At 44.5% G+C, this 22,956-nt stretch overlaps 3 protein-coding genes across 3 annotated transcripts in view; 1 reads left to right on the forward strand and 2 right to left on the reverse strand.

The window, feature by feature from the left end:
* Positions 1-20,257, forward strand: part of HEATR4 (HEAT repeat containing 4) — a 91,098-nt gene extending 70,841 nt beyond the window's left edge. The window contains exons 13-17 of the mRNA XM_041759580.1: positions 224-413; positions 1,892-1,970; positions 2,683-2,842; positions 4,439-4,497; positions 20,048-20,257. Of these exons, the coding sequence (XP_041615514.1) occupies positions 224-413; positions 1,892-1,970; positions 2,683-2,842; positions 4,439-4,497; positions 20,048-20,206 (647 nt within the window). The 3' untranslated portion in view covers positions 20,207-20,257. The remainder of the gene's footprint in view (positions 1-223; positions 414-1,891; positions 1,971-2,682; positions 2,843-4,438; positions 4,498-20,047) is intronic.
* Positions 4,157-6,684, reverse strand: RIOX1 (ribosomal oxygenase 1). Its single transcript, XM_041759565.1, has one exon. It carries the CDS (start codon positions 6,637-6,639, stop codon positions 4,636-4,638), a length of 2,004 nt encoding a protein of 667 aa, XP_041615499.1. The 5' UTR covers positions 6,640-6,684; the 3' UTR covers positions 4,157-4,635.
* On the reverse strand, positions 7,417-8,544 carry LOC121493582 (glutathione S-transferase P-like). The gene has a single exon (XM_041759578.1). The coding sequence runs from the start codon at positions 8,139-8,141 to the stop codon at positions 7,509-7,511; it is 633 nt and encodes a 210-aa protein (XP_041615512.1). The 5' UTR covers positions 8,142-8,544; the 3' UTR covers positions 7,417-7,508.
* Positions 20,258-22,956: the final 2,699 nt, after the last annotated feature.

Consider the following 22,956-nt stretch of genomic DNA (forward strand, 5'->3'; position numbering starts at 1 on the left):
CTTTGGAGATAATGTCCTACTCTAACATATCCCTAAAATTCTAATGATAATTGTCATACAAAAGAGAAGGTATCAACAAAATAGTTTAATATTTGCAATACTTAATTTAGCAGGCAGCTGTCTACATTACTATTATTTATTAATAAGGCCATTTCTGGATGTTAGGATATAGCCAACTCTATCTTAAGTGACAATGGAACATGCTACCTTCTAATCTCTGCAGCTTTGGGTCAGATTGGCCAAGTGAGTCCCCAGCTGACAGACCTCCTGCTCTGGGCTATCCATTATGAAAAGTCACCAGGTGTACGACTAGAAGCTTGCCGTAGCATCCTAGCCCTCAATCTTCAAGGGGATCGGGTCAGGGACACCTTCCTAGATGTGCTGCTCCTAGAGAATCACGAGGCTGTTCTAAAGTAAGCTCTAAACCTGATTCCTGCAACGACTTCTTGTACTGCTAACTCTCCTAGCCTTGTTAACAGGATATATCCCTGCCTTTCCAGGATGCCTAATGGCTATAAAAGCACAGGCTCACCTGTGCCATTCACATACCTACCTGAGTGGGTAACAGAAAAACTGGCCTAAATTAGATGGCAAGTCAGGTCATGCAGTTCACATACCTGTTCTCTATCCCAGGTGGTTTTACATTATTTATTCACCTAATATTTATCAACTGCCTATTCTGATGACAGGCTTTAGAATAAAAAAGATCGGGGTGCCTGGGTGGCTCAGTGGTTGACTGCCTTTGGCTCAGGCCGTGATCCCAGGATCCTGGGATCGAGTCTCGCATCAGGCTCCCCACAGGAAGCCTGCTTCTCCTTCTGTGTCTCTCATGAATAAATAAAATCTTAAAAAAACAAAAACAGTTGAGACCAGAGTTTGAATCCCATCTCAGGCATACACTAGCTATGTGAACATAAGTTACTCAAACTTTCTGAGATCATTATTTCATGTATCAAATGCAGATAATAGTCTGCCAAAAAAAAAAAAAAGATAATAGTCTGCCTTATGGGTCCGTGGTGATGATTAAAGAGATGACATGTTTAGTATCCACCATAAGTGTTCAAGAAATGGTACCATTAGTATCTTCAAACATATCATCTTAACTATTACAAGCTAAGCATCATAACATTTTTGCAGATAAGGCTCAGCAAAACCACAGGATACAATTTAGGATTTTTGTCTGATTCCTACCCCTATATTTTCCACTCTTAGGCTTTTTTTGTTGTTGTTTTTTAAAGATTTTATTTATTTATTCAGGAGACACACAGAGAGAGAGAGGCAGAGACACAGACAGAGGAAGAGTCCCTGATATGGGACTCGATCTCAGGACCCCGGGATCACGACCTGAGCCGAAGGCAGACACTCAACTCCTGAGCCACTGGGTGCCCCTACCTTTTTTTTGGGGGGGGGGGCACGAATAAGAATGGTCTGGGGCACCTGGGTAGCTCAGTCGGTTAAGCATCTGATTCTTGATTTCAGCTTAGGTCATGATCCCAGGGTCGTGAGATTAAGCCTGGGTCAGGCTCCTGCTGGGCAGGAGTCTGCTTAGGATTCTCTCTCCCTGTCCCTCTGCCCTTCCCACTCCCAACTCTCTAAATTTACAAAAAAAATTTTATTTATTTTTTTTTAATTTTTATTTATTATTTATGATAGTCACACAGAGAGACAGACAGAGAGGCAGAGACACAGGCAGAGGGAGAAGCAGGCTCCATGCACCAGGAGCCCGACGTGGGATTCGATCCTGGGTTTCCAGGATCGCGCCCTGGGCCAAAGGCAGGCGCCAAACCGCTGCGCCACCCAGGGATCCCTAAAAAAAATTTTAAAAACGGGTAAGAACAACAACAACAAAAAATGGGTAAGAACGATCTAAGAAGTTTCTCTTATCTTTCAGGGAAATTGACCAGGCAATGAAAATACTCAACTTAGAAAATGAAGGAAACCAAGAAATGCTTCAGGAGATCAAGAACAGGGTAAGTGCAAGCTGTGTTTTTAAGAGAAAATTCAGGGCTCTCAAGAGTTATTCAGAACCTTTTCTCCATCACAGAAATACTTTCTACAACCACAAATGTACCATATTTTCTGAAGATACAAAAGATTCATGCAAGATCAGATTATAAAATTCTGGTAAAAAGACAAAATAAAAATAATAGTCCTGTCAATCCTATAAGTAACCTTCAAAATGGGTTGTTCCTGAAATACTTATTTTTCTTTCCCTTCCCACTTTTTCCCCATCATCAACTAAATCCAAGTTATTGTTTTTTACAAGTAGACCTAGAGAAGGAATGAGTAACTGGAGTTAGCCCCCTTGTTTTTCTTCTTTTTAACTTTCCTTAATCTCTAACCTGGGCTTTTACCAAAGGAATGCTCTAGTTGAACAGGTAGTTCAACTAATTTTTCAAAGTTGCTAAATGAGATTAAGAAATAGAGGGAAAGGACTTTAGATTCTTTTCACAAAACCAGCTTCACACCAAGCAAGCATTTCTTAGCAGATTCCTTTCATCATGCCCAAAAAGCTAAAGTAGGTGTTTCATTAACAGTTATAAAAAATGTTCAACCAACATCAGAAGAATGCGCTGAGGCATTGTGCCACCTTAACACCAACAGGCACAATGCATTGTTCATGGTTTTTGATGATTTGCAGCCTAATGCAGGTTTTTTTTCCAGTATCTTTTTCTGATCTAGATTCAAACACTAAGCCAAAAGGACTTGCTGACACAGAAAATATTCAAGATGGAGCGGGTCATAGGAAAAGTGAAGGAGGAAGCAAAACGTGTTTACTTGCAACCCAAGGAGGGGCAAAAACCACTGAAACTCTGTACTTTACTACAAGAAACTTTTCAGGGTAGGTTTCCTAGGGGTGAGTCGTATGCCCTGACTCCTTTAACAAAGCCTTTTCTGGGATCTGGACATTTGGGGAGTTTAGTTTCTAGCCCTGTAGGATGAGTCAGGAAAGGCTACTACCTTTCCTTTTTGGCTACCTTCCTCTCAGTCCTTTTATATTTTTTCCTGCCTGCTCCCTGGATTGCTTTATGTGCTATTTTGTCCCTTTAAAAAAAGAAAAAAGAAAAAAAGATGAGGTAGTTCTAATTGAATGGATTTGAAAGTTAGAGGTCAGGATGCCTGGGTGGCTCAGCGGTTGAAGCGCCTGCCTTTGGCCCAGGGCGTGATTGTAGAGTTCCGGGATCAAGTCCCACATCAGGCTTCCTGCATGGAGCCTGCTTCTCCCTCTGTCTCTGCCTCTCTCTGTGCGTCTCTCGTGAATAAATAAATAAAATCTTAAAAAAAAAAAAAAAAAAAGAAAGAAAGAAAGAGGTCAAAAAATGGGGTTAGGAAAACAAGAGTATGAACCAAAACAAAAACTACTGTTAAGTTTAAGCATCCAAACAAAGCCTTGTAAGTTTAACTTTTAATAGCAGTTACCTCTGGAAAGTGGGGCTGGAGAGAGAGCTATCACTTGATGTACATCCATGCTTTCGCAATTTCAAAAAACTTCATAAACTTCTAAACCTTATATAACTACACCTGTCAGTTATGGTGATAGGATCTTAAAGTTCCAGACACAACCCTAAATGAAGTGCAGACATCAAGCTATACCAAAATATACTTACAAAATCTGTGTGCCCAGGCGTAGCAGCAGCCTCAGATCATTCAGCTGCCTACCAGCCACCACCCCAAACCTAGGTCTTCTGGTTCCAAGTCCACTGCTCTCTCTCTGGTTCACCAGGCTCTTTTCCACCAACCATGAGAACATTCACTTTCCAGGTTTGGGGAAGATTCCTCCAACTGCCAGAAAAAAAACGAGAGTGGAAAGTAACTTGCACACCAGCCTTCCTTCTTGGCCAGCTTGCTACAAGTTGGTTGACTGAGAGGCACAACCAGGTGACATGCTGCCCCTGTGGGAGCAATGCCAGCCACCGATGCAAGCCAAACACTGAGCAAAAACATAATATACTCTTAACTTTTCCAATAGGATTGTGCTGTTTGGGGTTCAAGTAGCATGACTAAAAGAAATTACCCCCAAAGTTATAAATTTGGCCCCAATCCTACAACCACCCCGTTACCTTTCACCTCAACCATTACAGATTTTCTCTATCTTCCCCCCCCCCCCAAATTCCTTCAAACTATGTCACATAATAATCTAGCCTTTAAAAAGAGAAACATTATTTGGCACTTTAATAACTTTTCTAACATTCATACAAACGGTAACAAACAGGATACTGACCCCAACCCTCCCCCCAAACTGAGGAAAGAGAACTCAAAGGAAGGATGCAAACTCTAAATAAAAACTTCTAATGTCTCAAGCAGAATGACACAGCAAGTGCTATACAGTACACAGAAGCCTGAGGGTGATGATGAAGCTGGTGCTCTGAAATGATCAGGGATCAAAGAAATAACTGCTTTTTCCACCTCCAACTTCTGCTTTTACTTTTGTACCTAGATGAAGTGGTGATTCCTAGAAAACCGTCTGAAACTTGTGACATTAAAACAGTCATAAAGGTAAATGTGACCAGTCATAAAGGTAAATGTTTATCAAGGTAAGAACGAGTCCCCCCCCCCCCACAATCCCTCCCCAAAAAGGTGGTAATGGTGGTAAGAGAGAATCACGGTCTTGCACCCAGCAAACAAGAAACTAGTTCAGGTTAGAGGCATCTTGGTGAGCAGCAGCCCCTTGTCATATAACATGGTTGCCAAGGAAAGCTGGTCCTCCACTGTGTCACAGGGCAAGTCCCCTACTCTCACAAACTCTGGGTAGGAGCGGAGCAAGAGTTCCATGGCATCAGCTTGCTGAGGATATATCTCCAAGCACTTGGGTTCTTCCAGATGATAAACACGGGAGTTCTCCACTGTATAATACAGAAACAAATGGCCTCCCTCACCCACCAGCCGAGCTATCCCATCCTGGAGCATGTGCACTTCTGTTTCTGTGGTTAACTGGGCCCCAACGTTTACAGGTTCTCCAGCCTCCCAGCGAATTGGGAGCCCATAAACACTTAGTGCCTTCTCCCTATCAGTCAACACAGGGGGCAGAGAGTCGTGGATGAAGTCTTTGGCTCGCTGGTCAGCCACAGCATCGACAGGGGCAAAGTGTCCCAAGCGGGCAACCAGGACTCGCACCTTCTCCATAAAAGCCGTTCTTCGTGGATCCTTAGAATCCGAATGCTGGGCTCCCATGTAATCCATGAAGTCTCGGGGGAGACCCCTTCGGAACTCCACGTTTTCTTCCATTGCAGCCTGCACTGCCAGAGGCAGTACGGCCTCCAGGAAGTCGCCCCAGGTATTGCGCTGGTACGTGGATAAGGTGAGGTGCAGAGAGTGCACACCATCCTGGCATTCGGCTTGGTGAATGAAGCCCCGGGGAAAATAGAGCAAATCTCCAGGTTCCAGCACAGTCTGCAGCACAGGCTCACCGAGGTCGTCCTGGCTGAAGTTGGGACTGGATGTCAGAGCCAGCTCCTCAGTCGGGACCCGGGGTCGGTACACACGCCAGAGTTTCCGACCTTCCAGCTGCAGCACAAAAGCCTCGATGTCGTCGTAGTGGGGAGCAAAGCCCTGCGAGTTGGGGGGCGTGAGGTAAATGTTGGAGCCCGCCATGCTTCCAAACTGCTCCTGGAGCACAGCCAGAAACTGCCACACGGTGGTCGAAAAAGCCTGCGGACAGAGAAGGCGCAGGGAGCAGCCGGCCTGGTACAAGGACCAGGCGGCGGCGGGGAGCGCGCGGCCGGGTGGGTTCAGGGTCTCGCGCCGCCCGTTGATGTAGCGAGCGGCGTCCAAGTGCTGTCCGAACTGCACCTCCTCGTGGCGCAGCATCGAGTCCAGGTCCGCGGTGGAGAAAAGCCCCTGATAGTAGGCGTGGTCCTGCCGCCGCACGAGCACCGCCTCCCGCTCCCACAGGCGCCGGTAGAAATGGTCCGGCGGCATGGGCGAGATGAGCCACTCGAAGAGGCGCGCTGCCCGCCGCCGGCTGCTGGGGATGCGGTTCAGCTCGGCCAGGACGCGCTGCAGCGGGGAGTCCCAGGCCAGCTCCCCGCCCGTGCCGTCCACCTGCGGCCCCGACAGCGTGGCGGGGGCCGCGGACGGCGGGGCGGCCGCCAGGTGCTGGGCATTGCACAGCAGGGCCGAGGCTTCCACCACGCGGGGCGGCGCCGCGGGCACCTCCAGCAGGCGCGCGGGCGGCGCGGAAGCCGGCACCAGACGCGCGGACAGAGCGGGCGCCTCCACCAGGCGGGCCGGCGGGGTCGGGCCCTCCACCAGGCGCACGGGCGGCGTCTGCGCCTCCACCAAGGCGCGGGGGGTCTGCAGGGAGCGGGCCGCGGGCGAGGCCTCCAGCAGCTCTGCAGGCCCCAGGTGGCCGTACGGCTCTCGCCGGGCCGCGTCGGGGATGGCCGCCGCCCCACCAGGCAGCGGGTCCCCCGCATCCTCGACCGTCGACTCCACCCTCGAGTCCTCCGAGTCCTCGCTCGGCAGCGTCTGGGCCCTCAGTGCGGCCATGCGGGACGCCACGCTTCTCCTCAGCTGCCTTCGGATCTTCCTGGGCCTCAGGGGCAGGGCGAGGACCGACCCGCTGTGCGGCTGCGGCTGGCGCCGGCGTCTCAACCGCCCGCGCCTCAAGAGCCCCCCGCTCGCCCGGAGCCCGTCCATGGCGGGACCGGGGGTGGAAGCCGGCGGGGCAGGCTAGAAATGGATCTCGCGGGGAGCGGCTGCGGGGCACTCTGGGAAGGGGGCGCGGCCTCCGGCCGCCTGCGGCTTGGCCACGCCCACCCCGGCTCCTCCCTCTCGCCCTGCTGGCGGCGCGCGGCTTCCCTCCGCGGTAACGGTGTCTGTCCAGGGCGGATCTGCAGGGGTTCCGCGTTTGCGGAGCACCTTAAAAACCAAGTTGCTGGGGACTTTGGGAGAAAGAAAGCTATTTAATTCTTCTTTCCTTGTTTAATCTGTATTTATTGGAGTGTTCCCTAGGATGTCCTCATTTCTGAACAGCGTATTTCCCAGCAACTTTGCACGGGACAACGCACAATTCTTATTTTCAAGGAATGTTCTTGGGCAAAGACCGAGATTCCTCAGGCAAAGTTCAAACCTCGGGTGCACCGGGTCTTCTTTCTCAGCAGATGACGTCAGTAATTGACCCCCCCAATTTCCTTCCTTCCTTTGACCAATACAAAAATTTCAGTCATGGGGGAGGGGCGTCTGGCTGGCTCAGAAGGTAGAGCAGAGCGTGTAATCCTTGATCTCAGGGTTGTGAGTTCAAGCCCCACGTTCGGGGTGGAAACTACCTTAAAAAAATGAAGAATGCAAAAAAAAAAAAAAAAAGAAGAATGCAAGGATAAGCAAAAATCTCAGTCATTGCCCTCTCTATGATATGGGAAAAAAGAGCTTTTCTACTTTTATTCTTGACATCTGTCCTTTCAACCCCATCTGGGATTTTTTTTTTTTTCTCACTTGAAAATTTTATTGGTCAGGGAGAAAGGAAGTCAGGCAGCCCCCCAGCTTCCCGCCCAGGGTTCCACAAGCTCTCACTGCTTCCCGTTGCCATTGATGGGGCGGTTCACGTGCTCGGGGGACGACAGGAATGGCTTGACCTTGGGTCTTGCGCTGAGGCGTGCCACATAGGACGAGAGCAGGGGGAAGGAGTCCAGGCAGCTGGGGGCCAGGACCTGGTGAATCAGCAGCAAGTCCAGCAGGTTGTAGTCCGCGAAGGAGATCTGGTTGCCCACGATGAAGCCCTGGCCCCCCTCATTCTGGGACAACAGCGTTTCAAAAGGCTTCAGGTAACCTGGTAGTGCCTTCACATGCTCCTCCTTTCCTGCCTCATAGTTAGTGTAGATGAGGAGGGCGTATTTGCAGCGGAGATCCTCCACACCATCGTGCACTACATCCAGCAAGGCCGCCTCCTGCTGGTCCTTCCCGTAGAGCCCAAGGGAGTGGCCCAGGTGTTGCAGGATGGCATTGGACTGGTACAGGGTGAGGTCTCCGTCCTGGAACTTGGGGAGCTGCCCGTAAAGACAGGAGGCCTTGAGTGAGCCCTTCATCCAGGTCTCCATGGTCACCACCTCCTCCTTCCAGCTCTGGCCCTGGTCAGCCAGCAGCATGCGCATGGCCTCGCAGCGCCCTCGAACAGGGAAGTAGATGATGGTGTAGGGTGGCATGGTTGCAGCGCGGGTGGCAGTGGCGGCGGCGGCGGCGGTAGCAGTGGCAGTGGTGGCGGCAGCAGAGCTACCATCTGGGATTTTGTTTCATTAGCAATGACTTCTCTCAGAATCTTGGATCACACCTTCTCTGAATCTTAAGCTGACCTCTTAGATCTGAGGCTCTCATTTAACAGGCACTATTAAATGTGGTAGACATAAAGGTGTAATTGTTGACAATAGAGCAGTCACTATTCCATGTAAACGTTGTTGCTTTGTACATAAAGATTACATGTACATCTGAATGATTTGAGATAAATTTCCAGGAATAGAATTGCTGGGTATAAGGGCAAGATAGTGTTTGTGATTGTTAATAGGTTTTACCAAACTCCTTTCAAAAGGAAAAAGGATTTGCCAAGGAAATAAAATCTGTAAAAAGAAATAATAACAATAAATAAATAAAATCTTTAAAAAATCATAAATAAGTCTTTTTAAAAAGGGGGGTAGATTTGCTAAGGGACGCCTGGGTGGTTCAGTGGTTGAGCGTCTGCCTTAGGCTCAGGTTGTGATCCCAGGGTCCTAGGATTGAATCTGCCATCGGGTGCCCTGCAGGGAAGCTGCTTCTCCCTCTCCCTATGTCTCTGCCCCTCTCTCTCTGTCTCTCATGAATAAATAAATAAAATCTTTAAAAAATAAAAGGGGGAGGTTGCCAAATTGTCTTTCTGAAGAGTTTACAGTGTTGCAAGCAATTAGTAGGTTAGACTACATGGCTTCTAGGGCCTTTTCAGTGGTTCTGTTTGATCCTTCAATCTTCTTCAGTCACACTTCTATCCAAACACTTGCCAAAGCTGGGGTGCCTGGGTGGCTCAGTTGGTTTCATATCTGATTTCTGCTCAAGCTCTATGTCAAGCTCCATGTCTGGCTCTCCTCCTCCCTCTCCCCCTGCTTGCTCTCTCACTCTCTTATTAAATAAATGAAATCTTAAAAAAAAAAAAAAAAACTTGCCGTAGCTTTTAGGTTTTACCCCTGCCCTCGTGTCACATTCCCCCTTTAAAATTTCTGACTGGGTGGCTCAGCGGTTTAGTGCCACCTTCAGCCCAGGGCGTGATCCTGGAGTCCCAGGATCGAGTCCCACGTCAGGATTCCTGCATGGAGCCTGCTTCTCCCTCTGCCTCTGTGTGTGTGTGTGTGTCATAAATAAATAAAATCTTTAAAAAATAAATAAAATAAAATTTCTGACTGTAATATGGTCTATTACAATGATCCTCAACTGGGCAATTTTGCCTCCCAGGAAACACGGGGTGGGGGTGGAATGTTATAATATGCACTGGGTAGAGGCCAGAGATGCTGTTAAACACAGTGTTGGGACACCCTGCCTGCCCCCCCCGCCCCCCCCCCCCCCCCCCCCCGCCAACTATCTGACCCAAAATGTCACTCATGCTGAGACCAAGAAATCTTGGTCTATTGTAGTCTCCCAACTGCTCTCTAACTTTGATCTCTCCCTGTGCCAGTTAATAACACAAGTAGCAACAACATTAATTTTCTCAAGTTGTAGCCCCAGACTTGCCATTGCCCCTCAAAAACTATGTGGCACTCCATCAACCAATCCAAGCTCCTTAGCTAGGTTCTGAAGTCATGTAATGTTACAGCTTTCTCAGTCACAACTCCCCTAAGCTCTACTTCTAGAAGTTCAGCTATTTGCTGTTCCTTGCCAATGTTCACTGTACCTTTACTCATGCTGTTTCCTCTAAATGCTGTCCTCCAAACATCTGCGAAATGCTTATTAAAGCCCGTTTCACATTTCATCTCTTCCCCAGTCTCTCCCATCTCTCTAATCACAAGAACTTTGACCCTTTCACAGGAAAGGGTCTTGTATTTGTATTTGTATATCATGTACTGGTTATTTTCCTTCCTAAACTGTAAACTTTCCAGGATGGTGGGATTTCAAGGAAACGACTTCCTTTTTCTCTTGAGTTTAGTATACTGCCTTTCACACAGAGGGTGCACAGGAAATGTTTGTGGGAAGCTGACCCACAAAATTGATTCCTTCTTACTCATTATCTGTGGCATTAGCTGAGTCAAGTTCCTCTCTCAGGTCTCAGTAATCTCATCTGTAAAATGGGAATAATAATTGAAACTACTTCTTCATTGAGTTGTGAGGGTAAAATAATGCTTATAAGGCACTTAGCACAGGGTCTAGTATAGCGCTAAACACTTAAAAAATGGTAGCTATAGGGACTCCTGGATGGCTCAATGGTTGAGCATCTGCCTTTGGCTCAGGTCATGATCCCAAAGTACTGGGATTGAGTCCCTCATCAGCTCCCCACAGGGAGCTTGCTTCTCCCTCTGCCTATGTCTCTGCCTCTCTGTGTCTCTCATGAATAAGTAAATAAAATCTTTTAAAAAATGGCAGCTATAGGAATAATAATTTATTAGTATGGAGCAAAGCCCTGTAAGACAATTTGTGTGCCCTGGCCCAGTTTGGAGGAACTTGGAGTGGGGTGAGACAGGAAGTTCTTGAATTGGACAAGGTGACAGATGGAATGGGGAGATTAAAATTATTTTTGCACATGCTCTATAAAAGTTTAAGTAAATCAGCCAGCACCATATCAGACAAGGCCATTGTGTAAGGAACTGCTCTTACACTGCTGGTTACCAGACCAAGAGTTAAAGTATGAGCTTGGGGGGTTCGGGGGGAAGTGTGGAAGTATGAGGTGAGAACAAACGATATTCTCCCATAATCTGTGCCCTAGTTTAGGGCTGCAGTGTCTGGAAGTAACAGCAGGGGGGAGCCCTCTTCCTAACTGACACACAGGCTGTGTGTGCTGGCAAGGCCATAATACCAGATCCCCTGGGGCAGTGTTGAAGAGGGCAGGTCTGGTTTGTCACTGGGAGCTTAAACTGCCTTTTCAGGGAGAGTGGTTTTCAATAGGCTTGGGGACTTACCCTACAGTGAACCAGGGGGATGCACTGTGCTTCTCGGCTCACAAAGCTGGGGTAAAAACTCAGCTTGAAGAGGGCTGTAAATTTATCTTTTCCACATCCTGTACAAACATCTCCTCCCAGTCCTTCCTGTGACCTCATCTTTTTCTTTTTAAAACATTTTGTGATTTCCTCAAATAAAGAACATTGTTGCTGTCTTCTAGATTCCCTTGTAACTGCGAGGCATCTTTTGGAGGCTGACTTATTTTAAATTTCATCACTTTTCCTGTGCTGCTACTTAGTTCTCACTATAAGAGCAGATATCAATAACCATCTTCAGAAATACAATTGAATGACATGGAGTGATATTCTTAATGTATCTTTAGGTGGGAAAAAAACAGACGAAATAAGTATTGCAGTAGGATCCCATTTGGGGGACATTTATGCAGGTATACTGTGTATATGTATACCTACCTATTTATCCATATATCCATACTGTTAAAAAACAAAACTTGAATACATTTGAATATCTAATTTGCTTTATTCAACAATTTCTGAATAAGGCAGCATCCTATCTAGCAAGTAGCAAGGAACTCCAAGTTATACAAAATGGCAAGTTTCTTTTTTTTTTTTTTTTTTAAGATTTTATTTATTTATTCATGAGAGACAGAGAGAGAGGCAGAGACACACAGGCAGAGGGAGGAGCAGGCTCCCTGCAGGGAGCTCGATGTGGGACTCAATCCTGGGATTCCAAGATCACAACCTGGGCCAAAGGCAGGCACAGAACTGCTGAGCCACCCAGGCATCCCCAAAATGGCAGGTTTCTTTCTTTCTTTCTTTTTTTTTTTTTTTTTTGCTGGCAGGTTTCTTATAGGCAGAAAGAGGGTGGAACAATGAAAAGTGGATTATTTCAGGTAAAGTTACCTTCCCTTAGATGAAGGCAGGGGGTCTTATCATGCATATTACCTCATTGATGCAGATCTGGGAATTCCAGACAAATTGGTTTAAAATTCTGCTCAGAGAGACTAGAAGTGCAATTAGATTAGGTGTCGAGGCTTGGTGAGGTTTAGCAAAACTGACACCTTTGAGGCCTATTGTTTCTAAGAATATATACTACTAAAGAAAGTTAGCAAGTCTTTATGCCACAATATTTAACCTCTATCTTTTGTATGGTGTGATTCAGGTGATTTTTACTTTTTTCTTAGCATGTTCTGTGGTTTTTATTTATTTATTTTTTTTATTTATGATAGTCACACACAGAGAGAGAGGCAGAGACACAGGCTGAGGGAGAAGCAGGCTCCATGCACCGGGAGCCGGACGTGGGACTCGATCTGGGGTATCCAGGATCGCGCCCTGGGCCAAAGGCAGGCGCTAAACCGCTGCACCACCCAGGGATCCCTGTTCTGGGTTTTCTATGCAAAACATATATTGTTACTGACACCTAAGTTTGGCTGCCCATCACTCAAAAGACCAATACTCAAGAGATGAGTTTTCTGGAGAGGAATATGAGCTTTATTCAAGAGGCCAACCACCTGAATAAGTCAATTCCCAGGCTTCTGCCTGGCCCAAGATTTTTTTTTTTTAAGATTTTATTTATTTATTAATGAGAGACACAGAGAGAGAGAGGCAGAGACACAGGCAGAGGGAGAAGCAGGCTCCATGCAGGGAGCCCGACAAAGGGACTCGATCTCCGGTCTCCCCGGTCACACCCTGGGCCCAAGGCGGCACTAAACCACTGAGCCACCCAGGGATATCCTGGCCCAAGATTTTCAAAGGGGTTTAATCAGTTAAGGGAGTGCAGTGGTCTGTGGCATTTCTTAATTATGAGCAGACATGATGATGCCAGGTACAGGGTTATTGTGGTACTCAGAGGTTATGCAAGAAGTTCTGATTCCCAGGTGCCTGGGTGGCTCAGTAGGTTAAGTGTCCGATTCTTCATTTTGACTCAGGGCATGATCTCAGGATTGTAAGATGGAGCCTTGATCTCAGGATTGTAAGATGGAGCCTTGCATCAGGCTTCATGCTCAGTGGAGAGTCTGCTTGAGCTTCTCTTTCTTTCTCTCTCTCTCTCTTGCTCTCACTCTCACTCTCTGCCCCTCCCCTGCCTCAAATAAATAAATCTTAAAAAAAAAAATGAGGAAGAAGTAGTTTGGTTCGTTGGTAACCAGGAGTTGTGCAAGAGTAAGGACTCAGTTCTTTCTGCAAAAGTGGGCAAATTCTACAGATTCATAAAGGGAAATCAGTAAAGTCATTTGTGTGACCTTAAAGAAGAAAAACCTTTTGCTAAAAGATTGCTGGGCTAATTAGAAAGCTAAAGGGACGTCATATTTGCTGGCCTCTGTGGTGGCCTGGGAACATTGTGGTCCTTTATTCTCCAAGGCCAGTGGCCTACAAATCTCAAAAAAAGTAAATTAGTTCAGTTACAGATGAAGGGCCTTAAGTCAGCAAGCAAGGAGCATGTAAATTTGAAGCACGTTAACCCTTAAGACCAGCTGGAATGTTTTGACAAATCACTTGTGCAATTAAAAACACAGTGTTTTCTAAACAACAAACTTAACTTTCCCAAACTCGTCTTATTTTTCGAGATCTCCAATCCAAACAGTTTTGCCCCTTTGTTGTATAAGGAAAAACCCAGTTCTTTCCTCCTCCCGTGTCTTTTTTTTTAATATATATATAAAGATTTTATTTATTTATTCATGACAGACACACACAAAGAGAGAGGCAGAGACCCAAGTAGAGGGAGAAGCAAGCTCCATGCAGGGAACCTGACATGGGACTCGATCCGAGGTCTCCAGGATCATACCCCAGGCCGAAGACGGCACTAAACTGCTGAGCCACCAGGGCTGCCCATCTCCTGTGTCTTTCTTATGTGTCTCCTTTACTCTTCACATACAGAACACTCACAACACTTCACTTCTGACATTTCTGGTCACCAGCTACATGAGGGTTTTTTGCCACAACAAGCAATTCTCTGCAACACCAGCTGGGGGTGGTGAATTTAACTAATTCTAACACTATCTACCTGAAAATAGCATCTAATTCCATAGGTTAAGGGCTCAACCCCAAGACTGTTCCCACCCTACTTCAGATGCCAATTGCAATTAGTAGGTCCCCAGGTTACCCTCAACTTCTGTCCAATTTGACTACAAATTAAAGGGGGTTATGAGGTTTCCACAACCCCTCCTTGGGTTCAAATAATTTCTTGGAGTGGCTCACAAAACTCAGAAATATTTACATTGTCTAGTGTATTAAGGATATGATAAAGGAGGGCACCTGGGTGGCTCAGTTGGTTTTTGAGCATCTGCCTTTGGCCTGGGTCATGATCCCGGGGCCCTGGGATCAAGCCCCACATCAAGCTCCCTGTTCCTCAGAGAGCCTGCTTCTTTCGTCTCCCATCCCTCACCCTGCTTGTGTGTACGCTCCCTCTCTCTCTGTCAAATGAATAAATAAAATCTTTAACATTAAAAAAAAAGGATATGATAAAGGAGACAGATGAACAACCAGACCAAGAGCTACATGGGGAGGTCTGGGAGGGTCCTGACAGCAGGAGCTTCTGTTCCTGTGGAGTTGGGGTATGTGTCACACTCTTAGTGTGGATACGTTCACCAACCAGAAACCCTCCGAGCTCCATACTATTGGGATTTTTATGGAGGCTTCCTCTTACAGACATGATTACTTAATAACTGGGTTCCTAGCCCCTCTCCCCTCTGTAAAGGATGAGAAGTGGACTGCAAAATTCCAAGCTTCTAATCATGGCTTGGTCTTTCTGGTGACCAGTCGCAACCCAGAAACCTGCCTAGGATTACCTCAATAGACCAAAAGATGCTCCAGGTGCTCTTATCACTTAAGAATTTACAAAAGTTTTAAGAGCCCTGTGTCAGGGAAGGGGCCAAAGACAAATATTAAAACAAGAGATGCTCTTAGTGTTATTATTATTAGGAGATTATGAGGTTTTCAGTAGTTCTATGCCAGGAATGGGTGTGTGTGTGTGGGGAAATCAATAGATATTTTTTCTATTATCCCACAGGTGATATACACTGAATCAGATTCCTTGTTGAAAGGGGAATAGGAAAAAGTGAAATAAAAGTGAAATAAAAGGAAAGTAAAAATGTCCAGGGCAGTGGTTCTCAACCCAGTGATTTTGCCCCTACGGGACATTTGGTGTTGTGTAGAGACATTTTTGTGGTTGTTACAACAAAGGAGTTTCTACTGGCATATAACTGGTAGACGCCAGAGATGCTAACAAATGTTCTACAGTGTACAGTACAGCCCTACAACAAAGAATTATTCAGCCCAAATGTCAATAGTACCAAGATTGAGAAACCCTAGTATAAACTTTTGGATGACTTCATCAATATAAAAATGTGAATGTCTTTAAACCAAGTAATTGTACTTTTGGGAATCTATTCTTTAAAATATTCACCCATATGCCCCTGGCTGGCTCAGTTGGTAGAATATGCAACTCTTGATCTTGGAGTTTTAAGTTTGAGCCCCATGTTGGGTGAAAAGATTACTTATAAATAAAATATTTAGGGATGCCTGGGTGGCTCAGTTGGTTAAGCATCTGCCTTTGGCTCAGGTCATGATCCCAGGGTTCTGGGATCGAGATCCACATCAGGCTCCCTTGTCAGCAGAAAGTCTGCTTCTCCCTCTCCTCTAATCCTTCCCCCTGCTCATGTGTACACTCTCTCTCTTTCTCATTCTCTCAAATAAATAAGTAAATAAATAAATAATCTTAAAAAAACCCACAACTATATACATTTAAATATGGTTTATGTATTGAAATTTTTTTTATTTTTAAGTAATCTCTACACCCAACATGGGCTTGTATTTTCAATCCCCAAAATCAAGAGTCACATGCTCTGCAGACTGAGCCAGTCAGGCGCCCTAGTTTCTTTAAAACCATATATATTATGTGCACATGTATCTGCACAGCTGAATATCTGGAAAGATATATACCAAACTGAAGGCAGAAGTTGTCTCTGGGAATGGGATTATTGGCAATAGAACTTTCACATTTTACTTTATATATTACTGATTTATTTTGCTTAAGGCCTCAATGACTAGGCCTTTGCTTTGGCAAACATGAGACAGATTACAATCTAACTTTGAGACTGCTGAGTTTCTAATTTGTAAGACTAATTTTCCAAATTACTGTAAATCGGGGGTCAACAAATTGTATCCTTCCAACCAAAGCCAGCCTGTCTCCTGTTTTTTGTTTTTTGTTTTTTTTTAAGATTTTATTTATTTATTCATGAGAGACAGAGAGAAAGAGAGAGAGAGGCAGAGACACAGGCAGAGGGAGGAGCAGGCTCCATGCAAGGAGCCTGATGTGGGACTCCATCCTGGGTCTCCAGGATCACGCCCTGGGCTGAAGGCGGTGCTAAACCGCAGAGCCACCCGGGCTGCCCCCTCTCTCCTGTTTTTATACACTCAGTAGACTAGGAATGATTTTTATATTTTCAAATGGTTGAAAAAATCAGAAGGAGAATAATAGTCTGTGACATAAAATATATATAAAATTTTAATTGCAGTGCCCACAAGTAGACCTATATTGGAACACAGCCACACTCATTCATTACAAAGTGTCTGTGGCTACTTTTATGCTGCAACAGCGTAATGGAGTACTTTTGAGACAAACTGACCCCCAAAACCTAAGATATTTACTAACTGGTCCTTTACAGAAAAAGTCTGCCAAATCCTGATGTAAGTCGTGAAAGATGCTATCTAGGATGTTGAACTTCTGGGAGCCTGGGTGGCTCAGCGGTTGGGCGCCTGCCTTAGGCTCAGGTCATGATCCCGGGACCCGGAATTGAGTCCCACAACTGGATCCCTGTGAGGAGCCTGCTTCTCCCTCTGCCTATGTCTCTGACTCTCTCTCTCAGTCTGTGTCTCTCATAAATATATAAATATTAAAAAAAAAAAAAAAGAATGTTGAACTTCCAACTCTCCTGTTCATATACCCACTAAAAGAATTGTGAAGAGCTGTATCACCTCTTTGCCTTTTGAAGTTGACATCCGAAGTATTTTCACTCTGGGACACCTGGCTGGCTCAGTTGGTAGAACATGTGACTCTTCATATTGGGGTCATGAGTTCAAACCCCATGTTGGGTGTAGAGATTACTTAAATTTTTTTTTAAAAATCTGGGGGGAGAGGGGAAAAATATAAATTAAAAAATCTTTTAAAAAAGTGTTTTCGGAAAAAAAAATAATAAAAAAATAAAAAATAAAAAAGTGTTTTCGGGGCAGCCCTGGTGGCTCAGCAGTTTAGCACATGAGTTCAAACCCCATGTTGGGTGTAGAGATTACTTGAAAATTCTTTAAAAATCTTGGGGGAGAGGGGAAAAATATAAATTAAAAAATCTTTTAAAAAAGTGTTTTCGGGGCAGCCCTGGTGGCTCAACAGTTTAGCGCTGCCTTCAGCCTGGGGTTTGATCCTGGAGACCCTGGATCGAGTCCCACATCGGGCTCCCTGCATGGAGCCTGATTCTCCCTCTGCCTGTGTCTCTGCCTCTCTCTCTCTGTGTATCTGTCATGAATAAATAAATAAAATCTTTAAAAATAAATAAATAAATAAAAAGTGTTTTTGTTTTAAGTTTAAATAGATGAAAAGGATCTAATTTATTCCAGCATTTACACATTACTATTTTATTATTTTTTGAAAAGATTTTACTTATTTATCTGAGAGAATGTGCATGAACAGGGGAGAGGCAGAGGGAGAGAGAGAGAATGTGGATCAGACTCCCTGTTGAGCAGAGAGCAGGACTTGGGACTTGATCCTAGGACCCTGAGATCATGACCTGAGCTGATGGCAGACACATAACCAACTGAGCCACCCAGGCACCCTACATATTGCTATTTTAAACTATAACTAAACATCACTCTTTAAAATGTTACATCACTCTTTTAAATGCATCCAATTGAATCTACATACCATAATAGTTTGATGCCCACCATCATCCACTAAAATAAAATGAATAAAGCTCTTCTTTAAAATTGAAATGGTTTATCATTTTGACACAAATTTCCATTTCCATTTTGAAATAACTTCCACAAAGAATTTTATTCTAATATACTGTATGTTTATGCTTGAAAATATTTTTCATCATCATCACATCACCTATAACAAAAATATGTATTTATATTGAGGTTCCAGTTATCTTGTCATAGTCTCATCCTTCCTGGTATCCCCGATCTCCTAAATGATTTTTTTTAATAGCTGAATACATTAAGGATCACCCTGTGCTATATAGTTCTATGGGTTTTGACAAATGTGTAATGCCATGTCCCATGTATCCATCATTTCGGTATCATACAGAATAGTTTAACCACACTAAAAATCTCCTGTGTTTTACTTATTCTATCTTTCCCTCTCCACACAAATACCTAGCAGTCACAAATCTTTTAATTATCTTTATGGTTTGCTTTTTCCGAAATGTCACATAACTGAAATCATATATAATGTAGGCTTTGCAAACTTCTCCACATGTGTATGTGTAAGGTCCTCTCAGTGTGGGATGGAGCTGGGAATGAAAAGAGATGCCTGTATCTGCCACTGCCATTCACCTATTTTGCCCATCCCCCCAACCCCCTTGCCCTCTGTCAACCAGCAGTTGTTCTCTTTATTTATATGTCTGATTCTGCTTTTTGTTTATTCATTTTTTAAATATTGTTTTGTTTTGTTTACTCATTTTTAAATTTTTTATTTTTATTTTTTAAGTAAACTCACAACCTCAAGATAAAGAATCACTCACTCTGCTGACTGAGGCACCAGGTGGTGCCTCCTCATTTTTTTTTTTTTTTTTTTCCTTTTTAAGGTTCCACATATGAGGGCAGCCTGAGGGTGGCTGAGGGTGGCTCAGCGGTTTAGCACCGCCTTCAGCCCAGGGCCTGATTTAGAGACCCCAGTTGGAGTCCCACATTGGGCTTCCTGCATGGAGCCTGCTTCTCCCTCTGCCTGTGTCTCTGCCTCTCTCTCTCTCTCTCTCTCTGTGTCTCTTATGAATAAATAAATAAAATCTTAAAAAAAACCAGATTCCACATATGAGTGAAATCATAGGGTATTTGTGTTTCTCAGTCTGACTTATTTCATTTAACATAACAGCCTCTAGATGCATCCATGTTGTTGACAATGGTACAGTTTCATACTTTTTTATGGCTGTGTAATATTCATGTGTGTGTGTGGGGTGTATCTCACATCTTCCTTACCCATTTGTCTATGGATATATGCTTAGGATGTTTCTGTATCTTGCTTATTGTAAGTAATGCTGCAAAAAACATAAGGATGTATGTATCTTTTCAAATTAGTGTTTTTGTTTTCTTTGGGTAAATATCCAGTAGCGGAATTATTGGATCACATGGTAATTCTATTTTTAACTTTTTGAGAATACTCCATACTGTTTTCCACAGTGGCTGTACCAATTTATATTTCTACCAACAGTGTGTGAGGGGCTTTTTTCTCCACAGAGGACATCCCTCTTAGTAGTCCATGGAGTAATGCAGAAACCTTGATTGATATTAGAACTACCTAGACTCCTGAGGATGTTGTACCCTAGGTATAAGCCCCACCCTGGCCATTACTACATTGGTTTTCGGGGTTGAAATAGAGCAGTGCTACATCCCCAACGACTGTTCACCCTGAATGAACCCACCTCCTCAGCACATCCTAGGAATAGATCTCTTTAGTCATAGCTACAAGAGCGTCCCATCACTCTATGCTACTTTTGCATAATAGTAAAGACATAAGAAAATGCAGGCTAACTGCAAAGATTATCACGCAGATGCCCAAGCCTTCTTGGGTGGGAAATTCAGGCATATTTGCCACAATAGGCTTCTGACTGGGGTCAAGGGGAAGACAGGTCTTGAATTCTATTTTCTTATTTATTATAGTAGTTCATAGAGGTATTTTGATAAACCGTGGCTGAAGAAACTTTCTCTTTGAGTCTACCCTTTACATGAGACCACACGTTTGGCATAGGCATTCATGTGTTAATATTTCTCTGCAGCCTGTGAGGCCCCACACACCAAATCCCTGGTCACAGAGTCCAGTCCTCAACCTAAACACAAGAAGCAGAAGTCAATCATCATGTGTGAAAGATCTACGCAGTGCCCGGGAGAAAAGGATTATGATGGGACCATTTGGATCGGACAACCTGGATCTCTAGCCGGATAAATACTCAGAAATTTTTTCCAGGGTCATGTTCTCTTCCCCTGGAAGGAAAGGTAATCATTTCTAGGATGAGCCTTCTCCTGCTCCAAGATAGACAGCAGTGGACCTGGTAGTCACATTGTTTTTTATTGGTATTGTACAATCTCTTTGTCATTATGTTTATAAAGAAAAATCTATTTAACACTAGTCCTGGCTTTTTAATGTGCACCATTTACACAAAAGGTTAAAGAAAATTGACATCACATTAGATGATTGAGCATATTTTCCCATATCCTAGAAAAGTTATATACTAATTATAGGTCAGAGCTCCAAATTTTACTAGAGTAGAAATATTGAAAGACCCATTATCCTGTGCAAGCTATATAAAGAGCCCTCTGAAACCCAAATACCATTTGTCTAGGAAAGAAAACAGCTTGGGTGTTTTTTCTTTTTTTAATCTACAAGTCTAGTCTTGCTCTAGAGCAGGTTCTTTGCAAGACTGTTACAAGAAGACCAAACTGGCACAATCATTTTCCCTCGCACCACCACAAGTAGGCGTGAACACTTTGAGATCCCTTGGAAGCATCACTGCAGTTTAACAATGCTGATTAACAATTCTCATGAACCTCAAGGTACCCTAAAACTTTATTATTTAATTAAATTAATTTATTTGAGAGAGAGAGAGAGAGAAAGCATGAGTGTGGAAGGGGCAGAGGGAGGGGGAGAAACAGACTCCCTGCACAGCAGGGAGTCTCATGTGGGGCTTGATTCCAGGACCCTGAGATCATGCCCTGAGCCGAAGTCGGATACCCAGGCGCTTCTACCTTTATGCTTTAAAGATTTAGACATGATGGAAGAGTTGCAGACTGTACGTATCATTAGATAGGATTATGTAAGAGCATACTGATGTAGGAAGGCCAGGTCAAAGACCCAGAGTCGGTGTTGCAGGACAACAAAGAGGGTCCTTGGCTTCACACAGCATAGAAATCAAAATCAAGCCAGCTGGAAGTGAGAGCAGAGTTGAAGACATAGAGCAGATACAGATGGAGCATTTGAGAGATTCTGAAAGGAAAAGGAGGATGAGTCTCTCTTTGCTTGGATTTGGAGTTTTTATTGAGGATGAGGATGATAGTCTGGTGTACAAGTCCTCTAAGGCATCCGGAATCTGGCCAAAACAAAGATGAGTGCTCAGGCGTCCTCCATAAGTCACTTATGCCCTGGAGCCAGGGGTCTTGGCGTCAGGAGCTGATGGTGTCTGGAGCCAGTGGTCTTGAAAAACAAATGTGACCACCCCACCCAGTCACTCCTTAGATGTTATCTATTGTGCTGCAAGACTCCAAAGAAATCATTAACTCCTTGACCTTTACAAGGAAGACATGCATTATTTGTACTATAAGCCATGGTTGCAGGGCAGGAGTCCAGGTCCTAGCAAGAATAGAAGCAGGAAAAGGAACAAAGAATAAAACCAGCTTTTTTTCGTGAAGTCCCTTCAATTTCCCTGTCTCAACATCACACACACACACACACACACACACACACACACACACAAAATCCCCAAGGAGGAGGAGAAACCTAGAATTCAAAGTAGTGTGACTCCAGCTTTCTTTCCTAAAAAGTGATTGCTATTTACACCTTAAAAAGCTTTGGGACTGGGACACCTGGGTGGCTCAGTGGTTGAGGGTCTATCTAGCTCAGGTCATGATCCCAGGGTTCTGGGATCGAATCCCACATCAGGCTCCCTGCAGGGAGCCTGTTTCTCTCTCTGCCTATGTCTCTGCCTCTCTCCCTGTGTCTCTTATGAATAAATAAATAAAATCTTTAAAAAAAAAAAAGCTTTGGGACATTTACAGAGGAAAATACAGACAATGTGAATCTCTCCCTCCCTTTTTCTTCCCCTAATCACATCCTCTCCTCTGGTGACATTGTTATCACCAGCAATATAAAAAGCAATAATTCCCACTATGAAAGCCTCACAGCAATAGGACACAGGGACAAAAGGACTTTGGGGGGAGTATCAGTTAACTGCATAACAGAAAATCTTTCCTTTTCCTGACTCATGTAACCCACGTTTTTATTTATTAGTTTACGCATTTCATCCAAGTGAAATAGGGATCCAAAAAGCACCATCTCATAAATCGAGGTTATTTCCACATCTATTAAACCTGAGGATTCCAGGATCTGGCTACCAAGAGGCATTTGAGACAATAAAGAATTTTATACGAGTACTTTCTCAGCCCCTCTAGCTTTAACTTTGTCATTTCCTAGTGAAAGGACTTTATTGTGTATGCTGCCTTGCTGGCAAGAATTAGAGAGCCCAAAGGAACTCTTCAGTCAATCAGCAAGACCAAACAGAGCGTCTCTTAGAACATCTGCACTGTGGGAGATGCAGAAGCGCAGAAGAAATGGCCCTTGTGCTCGAGGAGTTTACAAGGGGTTTTATAAGACATACATATAAGGATCTTTCAAAGACAATATGCTTAATCTAGTAGGAAATGTGTGGCACCCAGCAGATGTGCTGTAGCAGTCAGGGTGGGGATAGGAGGTGCCACAGTAGTCATGGAGACACAGGAACTTTCTTGGATATCAGACCACGCACAGGACTTGGATAGCACAGAGGGAGGAGGGAAAATCTTCCAGGTGATCAGAAGGACAGTACTAAAGGCTGCAGGAAGAAATGAGCTTGGGAAAGGCCCGTGACTGCTCCTTTTTCCTCCTCTGTTTCTAAATTGGTTTACTTGTTTTTTTTTTTTAATTGGTTTACTTGTT

The sequence above is a fragment of the Vulpes lagopus genome, chromosome 6, assembly GCF_018345385.1.
Source record: "Vulpes lagopus strain Blue_001 chromosome 6, ASM1834538v1, whole genome shotgun sequence".
In the NCBI taxonomy this organism is placed as follows: Eukaryota; Metazoa; Chordata; class Mammalia; order Carnivora; family Canidae; genus Vulpes; species Vulpes lagopus.

What these genes read in the sequence shown, in the direction of transcription:
- RIOX1 (XM_041759565.1), bottom strand. Translation starts at nt 6,639, where the DNA reads ATGGACGGGCTCCGGGCGAGCGGGGGGCTCTTGAGGCGCGGGCGGTTG.
- LOC121493582 (XM_041759578.1), bottom strand. Translation starts at nt 8,141, where the DNA reads ATGCCACCCTACACCATCATCTACTTCCCTGTTCGAGGGCGCTGCGAG.